General features: G+C 36.4%; 1 protein-coding gene across 9 annotated transcripts in view; it reads right to left on the bottom strand.

The window, feature by feature from the left end:
- Asator (tau-tubulin kinase asator) overlaps positions 1-21459 on the bottom strand; it is a 139096-nt gene continuing 117637 nt past the window's right edge. For 4 of the 9 annotated variants that reach the window (XM_085956261.1, XM_085956260.1, XM_085956258.1 and 1 more), the window contains 14 exons: positions 21288-21389; positions 21064-21179; positions 16755-16857; positions 15796-15926; positions 13971-14050; positions 13211-13368; positions 12933-13056; positions 11447-11798; positions 10766-10879; positions 8840-9174; positions 8565-8662; positions 8046-8196; positions 2296-2536; positions 1-2124 (listed from right to left, as the gene is read on the bottom strand). In XM_085956261.1, the coding sequence (XP_085812387.1) occupies positions 1902-2124; positions 2296-2536; positions 8046-8196; positions 8565-8662; positions 8840-9174; positions 10766-10879; positions 11447-11798; positions 12933-13056; positions 13211-13368; positions 13971-14050; positions 15796-15926; positions 16755-16857; positions 21064-21179; positions 21288-21389 (2328 nt within the window). In that variant the 3' untranslated portion in view covers positions 1-1901. Of the gene's footprint in view, positions 2125-2295; positions 2537-7751; positions 7834-8045; positions 8197-8564; positions 8663-8839; positions 9175-10765; positions 10880-11446; positions 11799-12932; positions 13057-13210; positions 13369-13970; positions 14051-15795; positions 15927-16754; positions 16858-21063; positions 21180-21287; positions 21390-21459 lie in introns of all 9 variants that reach the window. The other 5 variants (XM_085956262.1, XM_085956259.1, XM_085956266.1 and 2 more) reach the window with 3 other exon arrangements.

The raw sequence follows: 21459 nt of genomic DNA on the forward strand, positions 1-21459 counted from the left end.
AAAGTCATATGCATTTATTTGAAGAAAAAAATATACAATAATTATAAATTATTCATCTTCTGATTCTAATTGTGACACTTATGTACATCACAAAACAATCATTCTCAATAGAGCAATGATTTCTTCCACCGTATCTTTTTCCATTGAATAAGATGACCCCATTTCAACTAGGCACAGGTCGTTTAAATTATACATTTTGTACAAATGTTTGCAAACCACGAGGGATCACTGTACAGTGTAAAGTGTAGACCCTTACTACACGACATGATTTCAATGAATACTTGGGTACATACAAAGTATTTTAAAAACAAATTTATGTATATTTAAAAGTAGTAAAATGCTTTTGTAAAGACTGCCATCTGTGAGAATGCTCATGCATCGTTTCCAGTGTGCCAAACCGCCAAAACATTTTCAATTGTAACAATGATTGATAATATAAATATTTTAAAGTTTTATCGACATGACTGTATATTTAATGTTATGATGTCTCCCATACGATGTGTTAACAAAACAAATGTGTAACAGAGAATTTGGCAGATGTATGACATTTTTGAGATCCATCTAAATACAGCAGAACCTCGATTATCTGGATTAGTTGGGGATAAAGGTGTTTTTTCTTATAACTGATTATCAAAAAGAAATCCGGATAAACAAGGTGTTTGTCTACCTTGCCACCGGCAGTTTATATATATTTTCATAACAATGTAAATGTCTTGGCTTAAATGATATGTCAATCATATTTTGTGTTTGAAACAATCAATGTTTGTAGCAGTTAATAAAACAATACAATTCATGTTACAGGGCGTATCTTGGCAATTCCTGAATATTTATTTAATAATTTGTGGAATTCACTATTAGTGTTTAAATGATTGTTTTTTGACAAATAATGGCCATAATAAGGTGATGTTTATTACAAATCAATCCGTAATGCGAAATGGCTTAGAGAAGGTCTATATTTTCGATTTGTACGCATACTCAAGAAGTCAAACTCTACAAACACGAGAGTAACAATCTATTAGAGTAGCATATTATTCATTCATACGCCCAGAGATCATATTATTACAGTTGAAAATGTATCGATTGACGTGGCAATTTAAACAAGGACGTGCATTACGCATGATTTTTTACAGTTCATGATAACAATCTTACCGTGAGAGAGAGAATACCATAAAAGCGACAAGTTACAAAAAATATTAGACACAAGCGCTACAGTCGACAAAATAATAACATGATATTAAGCCGAGTGAACTTCAGCGTAGACAAGGCGAAAACAATATACAAAAAAACAGGAGCAGCTTCCGCAGAACAAACGATACAGTACATAATAATTGAAGTTTCCATTATTCACTATATGTTATTATATTACTATGTATAATATTTGAAAATCTCAGTGTACACCTATATATCTTTTCACTTTGTAAAGTTTTCATTTAAAATTGGTTCATTGATTAAAAGTCCTCGCACATTATTTTTATTTCACAGCGGCACAATTGAATTAAATCGATGTGAGACCGCGACTGCGCGTGCCATAATTTGTTTCACTTCAATAAGTCACAATGTTTTCGCAATGACAGCTACAAAATCGACACTTACACAATAAAGTTTCACAATAAAATCCATCGCCAGAATTCCAGCCAATTAGAAATGACACCGTTTTCTCCAGGTTCATAAACTTATATTAATAGTAATAGGATTATTGAGGGGCGTCGTGATGACCGCGAAGTCTCCGCGCAAATAATCTCCGGCTTCCGTGGGCCGCTTCACATATTTGCTTGAAATATGGCCGGAACCGTCGTGGCTGACGCCCTCCGGGGGGCACTCGGCCGCTTCTTCTCCGCGGAGAATTAAGCAGGAGGCGCACGTCACAAGTAGAAGTTGCAAAGGCGAAGAGGAGGGGTGTTTCAGGCGTCAGAAGAGGGGCGCTGCGGGGCGGGAGATGAGGCAGGGCGGAACCTCCGCAGCCGGGCGGGGTTGTTAGCGAGGAGGGAGTCGTTGAGGTTGGGTGAGGCGGGAGGCGGCGGCGGGGGAGCCGGGGGAGGGGGACTGGATGACGAACTGTCGGACTGTCCGCCCCCACAGTGTGAAGACATCAACAAGTGGGTGGGAACTCCTCGGCTGGCAGTCCTGAAATTAAATTCACAATTGTATTTTTCAAAGGTTGTACATATTATTATGTACACACTACTTTTAAATGTATTAAATAACTCAAACCTAACAAATTTTCATAAAAAAAATCACCAATCCCAGGATGACTTAATAATATGGCATTGAGAATAAATGAGATAATATCATTACCTGGCTAATAATAATTCAGCGGAAGGTCTGGGAGAAATGGCGGGCGGCAAATTTGGAACGGCATTGTTTTCGGCGTGGAGGGCGGCGAGAGGGGCGCTGACGGGGGCGGTTGCGCCGGCAGCGGTGGGGGGCGTCCATGGACAATGGAAGTGGCGGCTGCGCGGCCGATTGAAACGCAGGGACAGCTGAGCAGGATCCGTCACATACTTCTCTGATGCATTCTGTCGCCGTCTTCGCAGAGCTGCCAACACAATTTACCGTTGAGAAAATATTCAAGGAGTTAGAGCTGTTTTTTTTTCACAATATTAACTCTTTTACTCCCAGCTGATTTAGCCTAGCATATGCGAAAACTCCCAAGCGTTTTTTGACAACAAATCGTCGATTTAGTTTTTTTTAAATAACTAATTCTACACATGTTTTAAAAATTTGAAACTTTTTTTGTGTGTTCTCAATGGTATATAAAGCAATAATAAGTAATAATATTGATAGTTTACATCAATAAAACAAAAGAAAAAAATAATGTATCAATATTTATTTAGAAATGAACGGATAAAACTATGTTTGAACAACAAAACAAGTGTGACAACATTTTTTTATTTATAATTGATATATCAAATTTTATAATATAATCTATCCTTATGTAGTAACAGAAAAAAAAATAAACATATTATTATTTCTCTATGAAATAGAATTTTTATAAAGTAATCAAAAAAAATCGTATAGTGTCAAGGTATTCAAGAATATTATTCAATTCACGAAATCGCAAGAGAATTCGATACAGTATCGACGACTAACTGATATGGAATGAAGTAATTTCAAAAAATAAGTCTCAAAGCACTAAATCATTTTTAATAATATTTATATTCATGTATTTTTTCACCATCTTACTAAAAATACAGTGGCATCCATTGTTAGTTCAAAAATTACAAAATTCATTTTGTAATGTGATATATGAATCATAAAACAACTAAAAGAAATATCAGAATTTAAAATGTGTCATAAAAATAATGTTTTATTATTTTAATGACCCTCTTTGGTCTCAAGTTCGACAGCAGAGCAATTATGACTTGTGAGTTATTAGGGTATGGCATAATTATAAACAATGCCGACACTAAAATAAATGTTACTCACCACCCAACATACAGTGAATATAATGCTTCGTCTACATGAACGAAATATGACGGGAAAAAATTTGGAATAAATCGTAAATTTGGTTCCAAACTTTCGGCCGATGGATCGGCCCAGATGGAGTTTTCGCATAGGTATGGTGGGCCGAAATATCGGCCCCGTGGGAGTAAAAGGGTTAATCATATCATAGTTTCAAAAATTTTACTTCATCTGAAAAACACTCAATTGTATATTTTACAATAAATTTATAGAAAATGTAATGATCTGTCTTTCAATTACAGTAAATTCATTGCATATAGTGATTAAATAGTAGTTAAGTACATCGATTTTGTCGATTTTTCTCCAGACTATGAAAATCAGACTTTTTTAACATCTTTTGAAACTATATGACTCATAATAATAATATGTCCAATGTCCACAGAAGGAGGAATCGTAACAGACTTTATTCACAGCGGCTGGACGATAGCTCTTCATCCGATGCCAATAATCCAAAGACATTAAAGAATAACCTTCTTCTATGGAGATGGAGCCTGAATATGTGATGCTGATAATACGGTTGTTAAGACTAGACTAATGAATAAATTAGCTGCAATAATTATCTTGCATTGCAGTGTAGCAAGTACACACTTGTGCTCTGAGATTTATTTGCCAACAAAGTATTACAAGCAAAAAATAAGTTTTTTTTATAGCGTCATTACTTAGATCACAGTTTCCCAAACTTTTTTAACTCACCGCCCTCTTTTCAAAGACAATGCTTTTCAGGCCTGGAAATGTTCCATCTCGATCTCAACCCGTGTTGCCAACCATATTATAATTATTATAGTACAACACTATAATTTTAAAGAGTTGAAGACAAAAAATGTTCCTGGACTTTATTTTTTTCAGAAATACTATACTTCTACACATTTTTACTATAATCAGCATATAAAAAGATGGCAACATGTGACAAAAAATGTAAGTGTAATTTAATCTTGGGACTGATATTATGAAACCATTTATTAAAATAAAATTGAATTGTGTAAACCACACTAGATATTTCATGAAATTATCTTTATGAAATCAGTAAAAATTAAAATAACATCTAATGTTCTTACGATGAGTGTGGTTATTGTGCTACTAATTTGTTTACATTATGCCGTCTCCACGCTGGCAACCTCATTAAATTTTACGATAATTATCAAAATTTGTTTGACCAAAAATTATTTTAATCGAAATATAACGAGGTTGCCAGCAACTTGTTGCCAATGTGGACACAGCTAGGCACTATATTACTAATTGCCCAAGCTCCTCGATGCCCCCACAGCGCCCACTTTGGGAAACCATGATTTAGATGAACTATGGTGTAAAATTGTAAATAATTACTGTTATGTAAGTAACAAAACAAAGCAAGAGCAAAATCAGCAGGTCGACGTTTACAGTTAAAAATAAATCTGCTCTAAATTTTTTGTTCTCCATCCATTTTAGATCCTATTGATTTCGAATTAACGAGGTTTACTGTATATCTACTTAATAAAACATATTTTTATTTTTCATTAAACCTATATCCAATATAACTTTTGTCAATCATTAAACATACGAGGGTGGGTCAATAATTCCTTAGAAAAAAGCATTAAAACAGGTTTTATTTTTGTATTTTTTTTTTATTTCTCAACATAATTTCCTTGGAGCTCAATACACTTGGTTAGACGTTTCTCAATTTTTTTTAAACCGTCAGAAAAATAAGTTTTCGGAAGGTCCTCAAAATAAGCATTTGTCCGATCGATGACTTCTTCATTTGAAAAAAAACGTTGTCCACTTAGCCATTTTTTTAAGTTTGGGAAAAGGAAAAAGTCACTGGGGGGGCTAAATCTGGCAAATACGGTGGGTGGTCGACCAATTCGAACTTCAATTCTTCAATTTTAGCCATTGATCGTAAACATGTGTGAACACGGGCATTGTCCTGATGAAAGAGGATTTTTTTCCTGTTTAAATGAGGCCGTTTTTCTTCAATTTTGTTTTTTAGCTGGTCCAATAAAGATGCATAATAATCCCCTGTTATTGTTTTTCCTTTTTCCAAATAGTCAACGAAAATAATTTCACGTGCATCCCAAAATACAGTAGCCATAACCTTACCAGCTGATTTTACGGTTTTCGCCTTCTTTGGACATGGTTTGCCTTCGCAATCCACTGCTTTGACTGTTCTTTCGTCTCGGGAGTATAGTGGTGTATCCATGTTTCATCTACAGTCACAAAGCGACGAAAAAATTCATCCGGATTGCGTTGCATGAGCGACAACAGGGCTTTAGAGGCCACCACCCTACTGCGTTTATTGTCGACTGTGAGCAAACGCGGCACCCATCTTGCAGAAATATTTTTCATGCCCAATTTGTCATGTAAAATAGAAATGACGCTACCTTTTGAGATCCCTGTAACCTCAATTATCTCACTCAACTTTAATCTTCGGTCACTTAACACCATATCGTGGATTTTATTGATCATTTCTGGTGTAGTCACCTCTACAGGACGTCCTGAGCGTGGTTCATCCTTTGTTGATGTACGACCACGTTGAAATTCATTTAACCAGTTATACATAGTTGCAAGTGAAGGAGCAGATATGCCGTGAACTAAATCCAACTCATTTTTTATTTCCTTTGCTGTTAACCCTTTTATATTAAAATGTTTAATAACAACTCTAAACTCAATTTTCTCCATTTTCCATTTTTCCATTTTCCACAAGCAATTTTTTTTTTTAAATGTACGAGGAACACACAACAACCCGACCAATCTGATTGAAACTTCGCAGCATACTGAATCGGTAGTGCCGCTGCATGAAAACAAACCGCTTGCAGTACTAGTCGCGCCACCTGTCGGCTTTTCTAAGGACTTATTGACCCACCCTCGTACCTAAAAAAATATCTGAAAATCGTAGAGTAAGAAAGCATGTACCACTTAGAGGTGAACTCCAATCAATGCACTGATATCCATAGGCCAGAGTGCTCATCATTACACCATATGAATATGTTTAATAATTAGGGGCAGACGATTTATTATGAAGAAACTAAATAATATACTTCATTCCCAATTAGTCCGGATAATTGAGGTTCTACTGTACCTAATTGCCATCATGAAAGTAAATGATGTTAATAAAAATTATCAATGACGCGATTGTCGGAATAGCGTAATTGGCAGTGTGCATTGTTGCTAATCGAAAGGTCTCAGATTCAATCTCGACCACTGAAACATTCTTTTTCAGATTTTGAGTCAATAACATTTATTCATCACGCATCAGCAGGATTCACTCTACGGGTAATTTTTATGCACCGCATTAAAAACACTTTATTTCAAACATCTCAGGCAAAGACAATAAATTTTAAATTTACTTTATCTGACCTATCTAAAAAAGTAGTTACATTAATATTTATTACATATTGCAGTTTGCATTTTTATTGGAAGCATCATATTCATTTAATTTCAATCACCATTTCGTTCATCAAAGTGTATTTTTTGAGTGACAAAATAGATTGTCTGGCAAACTATATTTGCATCTCGGTAAAAAAAAGTCTTGACGAAATAAAATACAATAGATAATTGAAGGAGGCCCCCCCCCCCCCCTCTGCAGCAGATGTTCAATGATTACGGTTAGCGACGACTACTACACCAAGTGTTAGTTAGTCCTCCTTTGGGGATTATGTATTGTTATTGTATGAACCTTTCTGAAGAATTTTCAAAACACTTCATAAAGTAAACAATTATATTTTAAGAGGGACAGATCACATGAATTGTCACACGTGTTACATGAAAATGATATTCAGTGGACTGTATTTAAGTGAAAATTTCGAATTTACTGTGTTCGTATTAACTTTTCTAATTACCAATGTGAGCATACTAAAAATGTTCCAGAATCACTATTAAATATTGTGATATGAATAGTTTGATAGGCTCCCTCTTTGTATATTCAAATTTAACAACACAACTTGCCTTTCAACTAAATAAGTCTCCCACATGGCAACGCGAATTATTCGTTGCATTTGCGAATATTTCGCGTCACCGCGGTAACATACATATCGGTTTTTAACCATGTTCGATTTTGCATGGCAGTTTAGCAATGAGACTATGGTTGTGCAGTCAATTTCGCGTACATCACAAGATGAAAAACAATGCCAAGACGGAAAAGTTAATAGAAATCGTTCGAAATTATGTATTTATATTATTTATCTCACAAAGACTACAAAAACATTTAAAAGACAAACTATGGGTTGAAATTAGAAAAGAATAAAATGAAAGTGGTAAGTAGTATTGTAATAATTATGTTTTATTGTAGTACTCAGTCATTAAAACAGTTTACAAACTTTTCTCGAGTAGAAAATGCCAATCTTCCTGCCCGTCTTGGATCGTTGTCTAAATTAGTTCCAAGTTCAGGCTCCGACGGCTCTATAAATTCAAAAAACTCATCATCGCTAAAATCGTAAAAAATTATGCAAGACACGGTCGTGTTGGTACATTGACAGCAATGTCTGCATAAAAAATGGCGCGTTGGTGTGACATGCACGCGAATTTCGTTGCCGCAAGAAATGAGAAAATTTGGTCTAAGGGAGCCTTTAAATGTCGTAAATATTAACTGAATATGGAATAGAATAAATTACCTGGAGTCAGTTCGTTGACATCGAGGGGAGTCTGGGGGCTCTGCGGCGAGTTGCCTTCGTCAGCGCCGCTCCACGAGGCGCATTTGGCCAGGCGGAGTGCCGAGGGACCTATGGACACCGCCACAGGGATTCTGCTGCCACTCACAGATTTCTATAACACATACACATATACATATTTAATACTTTGCATCAATGATACTACATATAGATTCCAAATTTGTAGCATGATAATCGTTACGATTAAGATTTGTAAGGAAATAAACCAGAGATTCACAATTTTTTTTATCAGTAAGCCCCAACTATTTATCGATTTTCCAATTATTCACCGACCGTAAACGGTATAAGTGCAGATGATACAAATTTGGAATTCCAACTTTTAATCGCAAACTCAGAGCACACGCCGTGTTCGAAACCGTGCAAAAAGAGAATCGGGTGTATATTAATTCATTTGGTCAGTGGGCCGCAATAATTGCGATGACAATATTATTTTATTGTATAGTAAAAATGAAAGGTACTGACATCTCTGGGCGGAGTGGGGTTATCCCCTCCGAGGGATGGGGTCCGCTGCCGTGCTCGCCCCCTCTCCCTGTCGTCTGTTCCACGTGCACTGACCTCATCTGCAAAAGTCATTTAATCATTAGCCATAAAACAAAAAAATATGTAAGGATTTGTGGGATTATTGCTACAATGCGATTAGTTATATTGGATTTTCAATACTTCCATACCGCTCACATATCGATGTGTTGAGAATACCCAGTTAACAGATTAATGTATAGAAAAATAATTAGACTGACCAGAGTATAAGACCCGCACGTTCCTATCGAGTATATCTCCGGTGGACTTTGTGTGCATGAGTCGACCGGCACCCGCCACGCACACCTCTACCTCTGCCTCCTCTTCTTCGTCCTCATCCTCGTCATCGTCCTCATCATCATCTTCTTCTTCCTCTTCCTCGTCATCTTCGTCTCCTCCATTGCTGGCAGTTTTGGAAGCTCCATTATTGACAAGAGTGATGGATGGTACCGGTTTGATGGTGACAGGGACGGCAGTTTTGGGGATGACGGAGTTGACAACGGGTTCTGCAGACTTTATCAGGCGGGGCGGCGACGGTTCCATGAGTTTAGTGCTTCTGGAATGAATAAAAATATAATAATTATTCAAAATGGTGATATTAATCTATTCCAGTGGCGAAGGGTGGAGGTAGGCTGTTAAGATCCGCCATAAATAGTGCACATTAAACTCTTTCAGACATACATATTTGTTTTCATTGAAATAAGACTACAATTTACAGATAATGTTGGTTAGATTTAAAAAAATCAATTAAACCCTGAAAAACCAAGCCATAATAGATAATAGTCAAAAAATACACGTCTATCTATAAAATATCTAAAATTATGCAATTAAATCATACATAACTTTGAGCATTTTATAGATAGAATAATATTTTTTATTTATTATAGTTTGATTTACGCAGGACTTAATGAATTAAAAAAATGAACCAACAATATGTGTAATATGTAGTTTTAATCCAACGAAAACAAATAACTATGAGTGAAAAATTGTGCACAATTTTGTCGTATTGCCCAAATTAGACCAAATCTATTATGGTTTCGTTTAGGCAGAGTTTAATTGATTTTTAAAAACTAACTAACACCATCCGTAAATTGTGGTCTTAATTCAATAAAAACAAATACATATGACTAACATAGCTTAGTGTGCACTATTTATAGCGAATCTTAACAGCCTACCTCCACCCTTCGCCACTGATCTATTCTATCATATAAGGAGTGGAGTGTATTAAAAAAACGATATATCCACGATTCAATATTTGTAATAAACAACATTTTCATGTTTCAAGTGTAGTTGATTTTTTCAATCGTGTTGCATTTTCGAATTAGAACAATACGCAGATTTTCATTAACCAATCAACCCTTATGCTATGATTACATTACGATCACGTCACGTGCTGTCACATGCTGACACGGCGACAAATTTAGTGTATGATTTAGTCCAGGCATGCCCAACCCGCGACCCAAATGAAAACTTTTTGCGGCCCAAGGCCCAATTGAGGTTTTCAGCATTCTATATTTTGCATTTTGGTATTCATACAATAAAAAAAATTCTCATAAATTTACCACATTTATATTATATTTTGTGAAATGAGATCTTTGTTGTTATGCTGCGTGCTAATACATGTTTTTATACTTATGCCGGCTCCACACACTCCATACTTAATAGTGACCGTAAAGATTTTTTTTTAAATATTCTAATCAAGTCACAAAATTAGTTAAAAAATTCGATACCAGATTCGCATTTATGCAAAAATATTAGGAAATGTTCAAAATATTCTTAACTCCATTTAACGTGGAGGTGGAATCAGCGCCTCCAAATTTACAAATGGAGCTAATAGAACTGCAATCAAGCATAGAGTTAAAGTGAATGTTCGAAGGGAATAAGCTTGAGTTTTATCAGAAATATATCCTCGAAGATAAATTTCCAAAATTAAAACGTCTGGCAATGTGCAATTACAGCAGCATTTGGGACTACATGACATAAAAAATGAAGTGTCACAGCAGTAAATATGTATTTATTAAATTCATGAAGAGATTTTGGTGTATATGGTTATGAGTAGGAAGAGAATAAGACACTTGAGAACCATATTATCATTAATCTAGATTGGAATAAATTTAATAGAAATTAGTGAAAGGAGATGGGAATACCTGCGCTCTGGTTTGGCATCGTCACTGTCACCGCTGGCCAGTCCGGAATCTCGACCTTCCCTCTCTCCACCGGATACGCAATTCAACGCTGAAGGTGTTTTCACTACCGCATACCTGGCCATAACAAATCAATCGTTGTATCAATATAGGTCACAGGTCAATGAGGAATGGGATCAGCTCAAAAAATTAAAGCAAGAAATGCATTTCTCAAGATGAGATGTATGACCAGTAATGGAGACTTAAACCTAGACCGCAGATTACATAATATAGTTCACTATTATCTCTTCTCATTTTTTTCCTATAGCCTGGAGTTATGGATACTGCACCAAGAGATATCACGAAAGAGTATAAGTACTCAAAATCCCTTAAACTGGCAGGGCAATCAATGTGAACATCCTCAAACAAACAGCAATAGACTGAAAAGCTCTGCATTATATTAAAAATATAATACTAAAATAGACCAGCCCCACAAGGACAAAAGTATACCATTTCCCAGGTCATTTAGTAGCTTATGAATCTCTGTGATTGATTGATATGAATGCAGCACCACACAACTGTTCCGAACAGCGGTCAATAAAGTGAGGGTAGCCCTGATTCCTGACGGGGGATGGCACAAGAAGAATAAAAAATATTAAGTCAAATACAATTCGTATATTTTTAAATATAACAAATACTACTAACCGGGTGACGAGAACTTGGACATCAGATGCCTTGATATTGTCTCCAACGGTAGGTATCATCTGTTTGGTCTGCTGCTTCACAAGCAAACTGTCAGAGGGTGGCTCCACATCCGTAGTATCCTTCTTACTGACAACAGGTGTAGCGATCTTCTTGAGGGCGGTACTGCCTTGTGGGCCAGGCGACCTCTCCAGAGAGGTCCTGGCCGCCTGCGCATTGTTCTCGGTGGCATCAAAGTAAACAGAGGGGTCATCTACGTTGGGACTGTGTCCGCCGCCCCCACCATTTGTCAGTCCACGTGGGGGTGTCTTTGAGGTTGCTCGGGGTCGCTTCTCTACCGCAGTCTGTATTTTGGCTGGAATCAAAATACTATTGCTATACCAGAGATCTCTACGAATGATGGGTTAAGGCGGGATGTAATGTGTGTTGGTGCAAATTTGTCGTTGCTTTAATTTATAATCTGTATATTATGTAAATTCAAAATAGCAGATAATAGTGGTATTATATCAGTCCCTTTGGCATAGCAATGGACACAATCGTACACTGTGTTCCTACTAAAAATAATATAACCATAATAAACCAAAATCCCTGAGGATTAAGACATATTATATTATCTACATAATATTTAACACATGGTAAAAATTTATTTACATATTTATTTAATATTAATTTTAACCAGGGCTTCGAACCGGAACTGAACTGAAAACCGGAAAAACCGTTGATTTTGTCAGAACTGGAACCGAACCGGAAAAAAAATGTCAGTTTTTTTTAGTTCGGTACATGTTCAAACACACGCGTTAACATGGTCTTACTCCCCACTTCAGTTATCATTCAGTTGTCAAGGCGCATCTCATAATTTATACAGTAAAACCTCGTTAATACAAATTCTACGGGACCGAAAATCGAAAAAAAATTCTAATTGCTAATTATGAAATGTATGGGGGGGAAATATTAAAATTTTGAAAAAAAAAAAATTTCATTTTCATTAATAATATTGTTTACGATCAGAGCTGTGCCCACCAAATCTCCGGTTCCGTGTGTGTTAATGGGTCATAAAATGTCAGGATTATTTTTATTACCTTCTTAAAATAAGTAATTTATCAAGTTTTAAGAAAAGTCTGTCACAATTTTCAATGACTGGCTCATGAAATAGTGTACTTTATTACGATTTATTGAATATTTTTATATGCCAGAACTCTGAAATAAAGAAGAATGTTCAAGGGACTTTTTTTTCGCGAAAATTTCGAATTACGGCAAATTTTGAATTATCAGTGTTCTTATTAAAGAGATAAATTTTGAATACAAATAAAAACATTTAAAAATTAATCACTCGGAGCTGAACTGAAAGCCGAAAACCGGAACCGAACCGATATATATATTTTTATTTGAACTAGAACGAAAACTGAAACGAAAAAAAATAACGGTTCGAAGTCCTGATTTAAATCATTGAAAGGGCAGTTTAGAAGTGTAATATGATATTATTACATACGTGATTGTGTAGGTGAACCAGCAGCAGGTTGTATTCTGATTTCCAATCTTCCACTAACAGTGGGTTGCTGCTCTATGGGAGGGCTCTCTCCAGGACCACTGCCATTTGCATTCAATGCCATCGCCTACAATATAAAAACAAAGATTTTATATAAACTCACTATACTTAAAAAAAATACAAAAATTACAAACATTTAACAGAATGTCAAGGCCATGGACTAAATATTTTGAATGTAATACTTTCCTGTAAGTAATGACAGAATATAATATATGGCTCACGGGTAAACTGTTGAGTTTGAGGCTGCCTCCTCTGATCTTGGGAGGCTCGTTTCCATCGGTGCGCACTCCCACATTCCTCATGACATCCACTCGGTAGAGCACATCGTCGAATGCAGCTTGCTGAAGTAGAGGGGGCGACAGCGGCCGCATTACATTTCCTATTTAAAATATAATTCTTTGTTACTACAGACTTTCTTTTCCACGATTTCACAATAATTGACCACAAACAAATGTTTATAAACGATCTCAATTTCATTCTCCCAAAATGAATGTTCTTTCTTTCTTTTTTTTGACCATGTCCGATCCTAATAGGATCATGAGGGGCTCCACAGAGTGGAGGTCTGTATTAACAGATTTTTTAGAGTAATGGATGTAAGCTATTTGCTCAATATATTAGGTTCATACTCTGACTCCAAACATAAATTGAAAAACTATATGTGAATTTGCCAGACTCAGGATTCGAAACTGGGACCCACGACATTATAAGCCAAAGCGTGAGCCGCTCGGCCATCGTCTTATAACCTAGTACATTCAGGCCATTTTATAATTTACCATATTTCTGACCATTTAAATTAATGAAGTAATTTCAATTCCATCTATTTTCATTGCAAGGCAATTTCATTTGTGATATTTTTATGAGTTTAGGTGTGTTTGCTCATATAAAACACCTAAATTTGTTCATAAAGATAGGGAATATAATTAAGTGTGGTATAACTTTACTACATATTACTAATAACGAAAAGACAGAAAAATATTTCACCTAGATCTGGTAAACTCCAACATCTCGGCAGAGAATCTTGCAGATTGGGATAGTCTTCAATACCGGCTATATTCAGACACCTGAAATATCATAAAAAAAAAAAAAATTATATTGGATGTATGATATACATAAAGTATTAACTAATAAAGACCACATAAAAAACAACCACAAACAAAAATTACATAAAGCGGAGATTTAATATTTCTCATTCTGGGAAAAACAGTCTTTCAGGATTTTAGTTTTCAATAACCTCTGTTGATTAAAAGTATAATATAATCAAACTGTTTTTCCTAAAATTAAAAGAAATTTTGCAGAATTACAGATAAAGCCAAACAAAACAATGAGTAAAAAAAACCATACATCTAGATGAAAATGCAAAAGAAATCTCCAACGCAGCTCTTCATGGATTCTGTAGACCTATTTAATAAAGAAGACGGAAGAATCGTATACAACAAACTTCATAAATGAACATCCAGACTAGGTTAAGTGATGAAGTAGCAAATTGCTACAAGAAATCATATCATATTACATCAAAGACTTTTATGATGCAGAATTTTGATTGCCAAGTAGACAAAATGAGTTTCAGGGAAAATCTCATTAATATAATGAGATAAAAGACGAGAGAAAGGACCTACATAATTAAGTACAACAAATGATGTGGGGAATATTGGACAGGATAAATTTGGGGTAATTTATTGGGTAGGGCCACATTGATGTGTAATGAATGGATATTACAAGGATGTAACTATGGAGCTGAACATCCAAAAGAAATGTGGTGATCTTCAGTCGTCTGTCATGGTGTAATTCACAGGAGGCTGCAGTCCTCCGAGTAAAACCTGACCATGTCAAAACGGAACACGAAGAAGTCGGGTGGATTGAAACTGCGTGTACGGACGGATCAAAATAATTAAATAATTGAAAAGAAATTAGGGAATTATGTGGTTGAATAAAAGAAGAATAATGTGATGTGAGTATTGCTGATTTATTCGCCATTATCAAACACCACAAGTCGTCAGTATAAATTTATAAAACAATCCGTAAAAAAATACAAATTACAAAAGACAAAAATTCCTACTCTAATTTAAATTTCATATCGTAAGCTTAAAAATAAAAAAATCGCTACACTAGTACTTATACTGTGCAACAAATACTTGTTTCAAATCATATTATGTATCGCTTTCAATGTACAATCTTCAGTATGTATAGAGAAAGTATTAATGTATTTTTAGCTGTCATTGAATCAATTGGTATTTTGTAATATAATAATTACAGTGTTAAAAGAAAGATACAATAATATATTATTCATGATAGTGGATACAAAAATAAAATCAATACAGGCTGTTAAGATATTAAAATAGTAGTTATTCAAAAGAAATTTGTGTAGTTCTCTCTACACATTATTGTCTCTTTCACTCGTCAATATACACCTGAATATAAAGCAAATAATCCAAACTAATTAAAATGCAATTGTATTCATAAGTGCCCATGGATCCAGGTTCTACATTTATATAAAATGCTTTGCCTGAACAGTTTAATACCTCCATGACTGAAATATACTATAATACAATATTATCCTAATGTATGCACTCGTTCATAGTGAAGTTTAGTGAGTTTCCACAACATATTATATTATTATACTCAATGGCAGTAAATGCTTGGAATAGCCTACATTCTAATTATCTAATATAAATTTTAGGGGCAGCTGCGTCTGTCTATGCCGGCTGGTGATCAAAACCTGGCCTTCTTGGGTTTAGAGATGTAGGGCAGGAAGGAGTCGTTCCTGAGTTCACAGACGCAGAGGGGGTGATAGCGGCTGAAGTCGTACCTGATCTTAGGCGGGCGGTTCTCAGGGGCCGGTTTGACTCTGCTGATGCTCGCCGATGACTTCATGTCACTTTCCTTTATCCTCTGCAGGTGGCCGTTGGACGGAGGCTTGCCGCATACGGGAATGTGCTTCTGAAAGCGGAACAGTATTTTATTAATATTCTTAATCTCCAGTTTGACAAACACAATACTGCTTCGGTAAGTAATATAAACAGATAGTTATGACGTAACCGTTTAATTTGTTAAATTCACATCTCGCACAGTCGAAAAAGCACCATGGCCGTCCAGAAAAAAGGGTAGATGAGACTATTCTTAGATCCACTACCGCAAAAACAATTGATCGTATCAACGAGATCAAAAGTATAATTCTTACTCCTCAGTTCCCTGTCTGTGTTTTACAGTACCTAAAGTTAATTTTAAAATTGAATGTGTGTTGGTTATTTTGTCGAAATCTATAATCTCCACATGATAATATGGAATTTTGTTATTTAAATTGAAAGCCTCACACCCTTCTAGTTGAAATCATCATTCCAGTGGCTCTCAGCCTATTTGAATGAAACCAGAGGTGATGAGATGTTTTAATAGATATCCGTTGAATGAATCTTTTAATAGTAGCTTGGATTTCATCCAAAGTGACTACTATCTACATAAAATATAGCAAAAAGCGAAAGCTTCAATTAAAAGAGTGGTGCACAAGATGCTATGACAATTACTGCAGCTCACCGCCTTAATGAAATATTAGAAAAATTTTCCTTGCATAGATGGTTTTCAGTAAAACGTGGTAAAATATTTTCAAGAGTTTATGACATTAGAAGTTTATTGTGCTGCAATATAGTATATGCTGTAGCTGTTGCTATAATTTGATGTACAGCACATATAATGATGAATGAGCATCAAAATGTGAGTTTAAAAAACAAATAGTATTACAACACTATACAACACTGAGTTAGGTGTACTTACAACGATGCCGTTGGCATTGGCGGCCAAGGGCAGATGAACTTCTGTGAGCGGAGCACGGCCGTGCTCATCTGAGGACTGCGTTGTGTTGTGAGTCGGAGCGTCTCTGCAAAACATCAGTTAATTATTATATTAACTCACCCACAGACTGAATACTTTCTCTGCACATTATTTTTTTTAGTACGTTATCGATTAGACTAAATTAGGTCAGTATGTAGTATATTTCATTTAACAAAGTCGCATGGGGCCAAATACATAGATATCAATACTATGTTAAACTCAATGGATAGTTGACAGTTATGTTGAAATGATACAAAAAAAACAAAAGTGCTGCCATTTTTATAAATCAGTAAAATGTTTAAATTGACATTCTTCTTGACTGGCTTTCAGGTTTCAGAAATTATTAATTTATAATGCATGGCAAACTAAATACCAAACATTTACATCAGAATAAAAGCAATGACCGTATGTTCTTGCGCTCGGGGTTATCCCAGCAGTCGCCCCAGAAGAGGACTCCTCATCGTCACCCGAGGCCTCACAACCGAAACCAGCTGAAGATTTACCTACACCTAGGATTGTTGATGGATGAGCCACTGTTGCACGGAAGCGGTGTGTCGCGGTTCGGGGAAACCTCGCTGGACGAGCGAAAACTGTTGTGAAGCAGTATCACATCTGCCCGCTTCACAGAGATACAATAACGGCTGATGTTTTAAGCTATTTAAATAAGTTATGTACCGCTGATTTCACAGTCGTGAAAATTAAATCAAGGGGGGACTACGCATCCTTCAAGGTAGGTATCCATTCTGATGTCACGGACACTGTTTTGAGGGCGGATAACTGGCCACGTCACTCATTCATAAAAGAATGGGTGTCGAGAGTGGAAACTCCACGGTTGCCGGTTAGCTGACTTCGGAACAGTCACCGTTCAGATAAACTGTTTTTTTACTATCAGAATATTCGCGGCTTGAAGACAAAATCTGTGGAATTTTTGAACGGCGTATTAGCTGACGACTACGACGTCATAGCGTTAACTGAAACGTGGTTTAATGACAGTGTTTTTAGTCGTGAATATTTTGGTGGTGATTATGCTGTCTTTAGAAGGGATCGAGACTCCGGAACAGGCCTCAGGCAGGGAGGAGGCTGCCTCCTGGGAGTTAGAAATATGGAAGGGTTGCAGGCCGAACGTTTTCGTATTTTGGAGACTTTTAACGAGGACCTTTGGGTTAAACTAACCTGTAACAGAGAAACTGTCTACATTTGTGTCGTGTATTTTCCTCCAGCAAGTGAAGTGGAGGCGTATAAACTTTTTGTTGAAAAAATGTTATCTAGTATCGTCGTATTTGGGGATAAGAGGGTTATTGTGATGGGGGATTTTAATCTAAACTCAGCGCGCAGCGGTGAAAGGGTCAAGAGTGAACCGGAATTTATATGTGCTGTTTTTGGATTTTCCCAGTACAATGATATTCTTAACTCTAAAGGTGGACTTCTGGATAGGATTTTCAGTAACACTATTTTATCAATTTCACGATGTACATTACCTTTGTATGAGAGGATGTGTATCACCCTACATTGGTTTTTTTACACGTATTTCATGCGATTCGCCCGCTGCGAACAGTTAGACAGAACAGAAGCTAATTGGTGTGGGGGATGGAAGTTTGATGGTGGAAATTTCAAGCTGCTTTACTCTTTAATGAGTGAGGTAGATTGGAGTGAGTTGCGTGAGATTTTTGATGTGAATGAGGCGGTACAATACTTTTATAATGTTGTATATAATGTGTTTAATAAATGTTTTTCAAGGAAGTCACTATGTCGAGGTGGAAGACGATATCCGAAGTGGTTTTCTCGGGAGATTATTAGAGACATTAGAGTCAAACACTACTATCATACAGCCTGAAAGGCTAAGCATGGTCAGCATGACTATGAAATGTTTGGCCTTTATCGTATGAGAGTGAGACAAGCTGTTCGGCTGGCCTATCGAACATATATGGAATCGGTAAAGGATTGCATTCGTGAAAATCCTAAATCGTTTTGGGATTATATAAAATCATTAAGAAAGAATGGTGGATTTGCCAATTCGATGACGTGGAAGGGCGAAGAGGTGACTGGACATGGAATGGAAGAAGCATTTGCTGGTCATTTCAGGTCCGTCTACGCAAGTAGTATTCCGAATTTGGATGTCGCCTTAAAGTCAAGAAAACGATCGTGCGGTGCCCAATCCGTTGACATCTTCCCAATTGATGAAGGTGACGTGTTTAGATTTATTAAAAAACTTAAGAATACACGCTCTTTGGGACCGGACAACGTCCCTACATTTTTTTTAAAGGGTTGTGTTGATTTTGTCAAAGGCCCACTTGCATTATATATATAATCTTACAATGGAGACAGGTATCTTTCCGGAAATATGGAAGATGTCGAAGGTGACTCCAATTCATAAGAGTGGTACAGAGTCGTCAGTAGAAAACTACAGGCCGGTAGCTGTTCTCTCTGCACCAGCAAAAGTTCTGGAGATGATCATGCACAGCATGATTTCTCCAAAAATTGAGTCATTTATAATGAATGAACAGCATGGATTTAGAGCAGGCCGATCAACGGAAACCAACCTGATGGTATTCACTGATTATGTGTCGTCAGTACTAGATAGAAGCAGCCAGGTTGACTGTTCTTACAATGATTTCTCGAAGGCATTCGACAGAGTCAATCACGATATTCTAATGGAAAAACTCCAACTTATTGGATTTTCGGATCGATTTTTGAAGCTATTCGGGAGTTATTTTAGGAACCGTCAACCATACGTTTCGTACGGCCTTTATCAGTCACAGACCTTTTACACATTTTCTGGTGTCCCCCAGGGCTCAAACTTAGGGCCATTGCTGTTCATGATTTTTATAAATGACATAGCATTGGTAATTAAAAATGCTATGTTTTTGTTGTTTGCTGACGACTTGAAACTCTTCATGGAAGTTGTCACCTTGGACGATTGTCGTCAACTCCAACTTGATATAGATAATATATTAGATTGTGGCAAGCGTAACAAACTGGACTTCAATATTGATAAATGCAATGTTTTATCGTTTACTAAAGCCTCACGAGTATTGTTTTTCCAGTACTCGATGCATGGCAGAGTTCTCTCGCGAATATCATCTGTAAGAGATCTTGGAATTATGTTTGACGGTAAACTGACGTTTAGTGGTCATATAGATACTATTTGTAAAAAGGCGCTAAAGATGTTGGGCTTTGTCTTGCGTACTTCCCGGGTCTTTTCGGATGTTACGGTACTAAAAATTCTCTATAACTCCTTAGATAGAAGCAGACTTGAGAGTGGGTCTATCGTTTGGGCCCCGCATCAGTTGAAGTACGGCCTTATGGTGGAGAGAGTCCAAAAGAATTTTTTAAGACTCCTTTACTTTCGGCTGTATGGATATTATCCGTGGCTCTATCAGACTGATTTTCTTTTAGGGATGCTTACACACTGTAGCTTAAAATTTAGAAGGGATCTTTATTTAGCTACATATTTTTTCAGACTTATACGCGGCGTAAATGTGAACTCTGCCATTCTTGGTGGTGTTGGCTTGTGTGTCTCTGATAATTACCTTAGGAATCGAGGGCATCCGTTGTTTGTTCTCCCACGGTGCAGAACTAACCTGCCATTAGTAATGCCAATTGGGAGGGCAGTAACCATGTTTAATGAAATTGCTTCGGATATTGGTATATTCCACTTACGTGAGGTGAATTTAGGTGGACGTTGTTTTATAAGTTTTTAAGATAGGGTCTATCAAAGTTCCCTCTGTGTGCTTCCATCTACTTTTATTTTGTTACTTATTTTATCTATTTTCTTATTTTATTCCTTATTCTCTGTATTTTTATTTTTAAAAATTATTAACACTTATTTTATGTCATGTCGTGAACGCTTTGAATTTATAATTTGTTATGTTCATTATATGTAAAATAAATAAATTTGATTTGATTTGATTTATACCTACTATATCATAATAATATTTAACTGTTGCTAGATCTATTTTGATTCACTCACAATTGATAATACGTTATTCAGGGACTATTTCTATTGAACCACGCAAGCCCCTCCTATTTTTGACCTTTCCAACTATGACACTCGACAGAGCATAGGTGTTGGATGTTTTCACAAGCCAAACATTTTCACATGTTTAATTGTAACAATACAATTAAAAAACCATGACACTTACTGGCATTCGAAAATGCATTCGGCCTGTACATATTACCGTAGGCTAAATTTTAAGTAAGGGTGTGACCGGGAGCTAATATTATCATTATCAAATTGAAGAAAGGTGCAAACCTGCTAGTGGCAAGTTGCCCCTGTGCCGGGACGAGGGCGGCAGAAGTGGTTCCAGTTTGGTTAGCTTTAACCTTCTCTCGATCTACAGCCAGCGATATGCGATGGTCAGGAGACTGCTTGAACAACAAACCAACCATAACATGAGACAAGTGATCAACGAAATCATAACTGACAGATTGTAATTTGCAAATATCTAAGTAGACAAATTGTGTGAGTGTACTAACTTGAAGTTGTTCCTGTTTCCATTCATTATCGGTGGTCTCTTCTGAGTCGTCGAACTGAGATTTCCATTGAGAGGCCAGAGTCAAGGCGCCGCCCTTTGTCACCTGTGTTACAAAATATGGAAATTAGCCTTTGGAATTTTAGCATCTTATGTATTTCAATACAGAGCTATAT

This window comes from Rhyacophila brunnea, unplaced genomic scaffold, assembly GCF_057557595.1.
Source record: "Rhyacophila brunnea isolate RB1 unplaced genomic scaffold, BYU_Rbru_1.0 scaffold_6, whole genome shotgun sequence".
Taxonomy (NCBI): domain Eukaryota; kingdom Metazoa; phylum Arthropoda; class Insecta; order Trichoptera; family Rhyacophilidae; genus Rhyacophila; species Rhyacophila brunnea.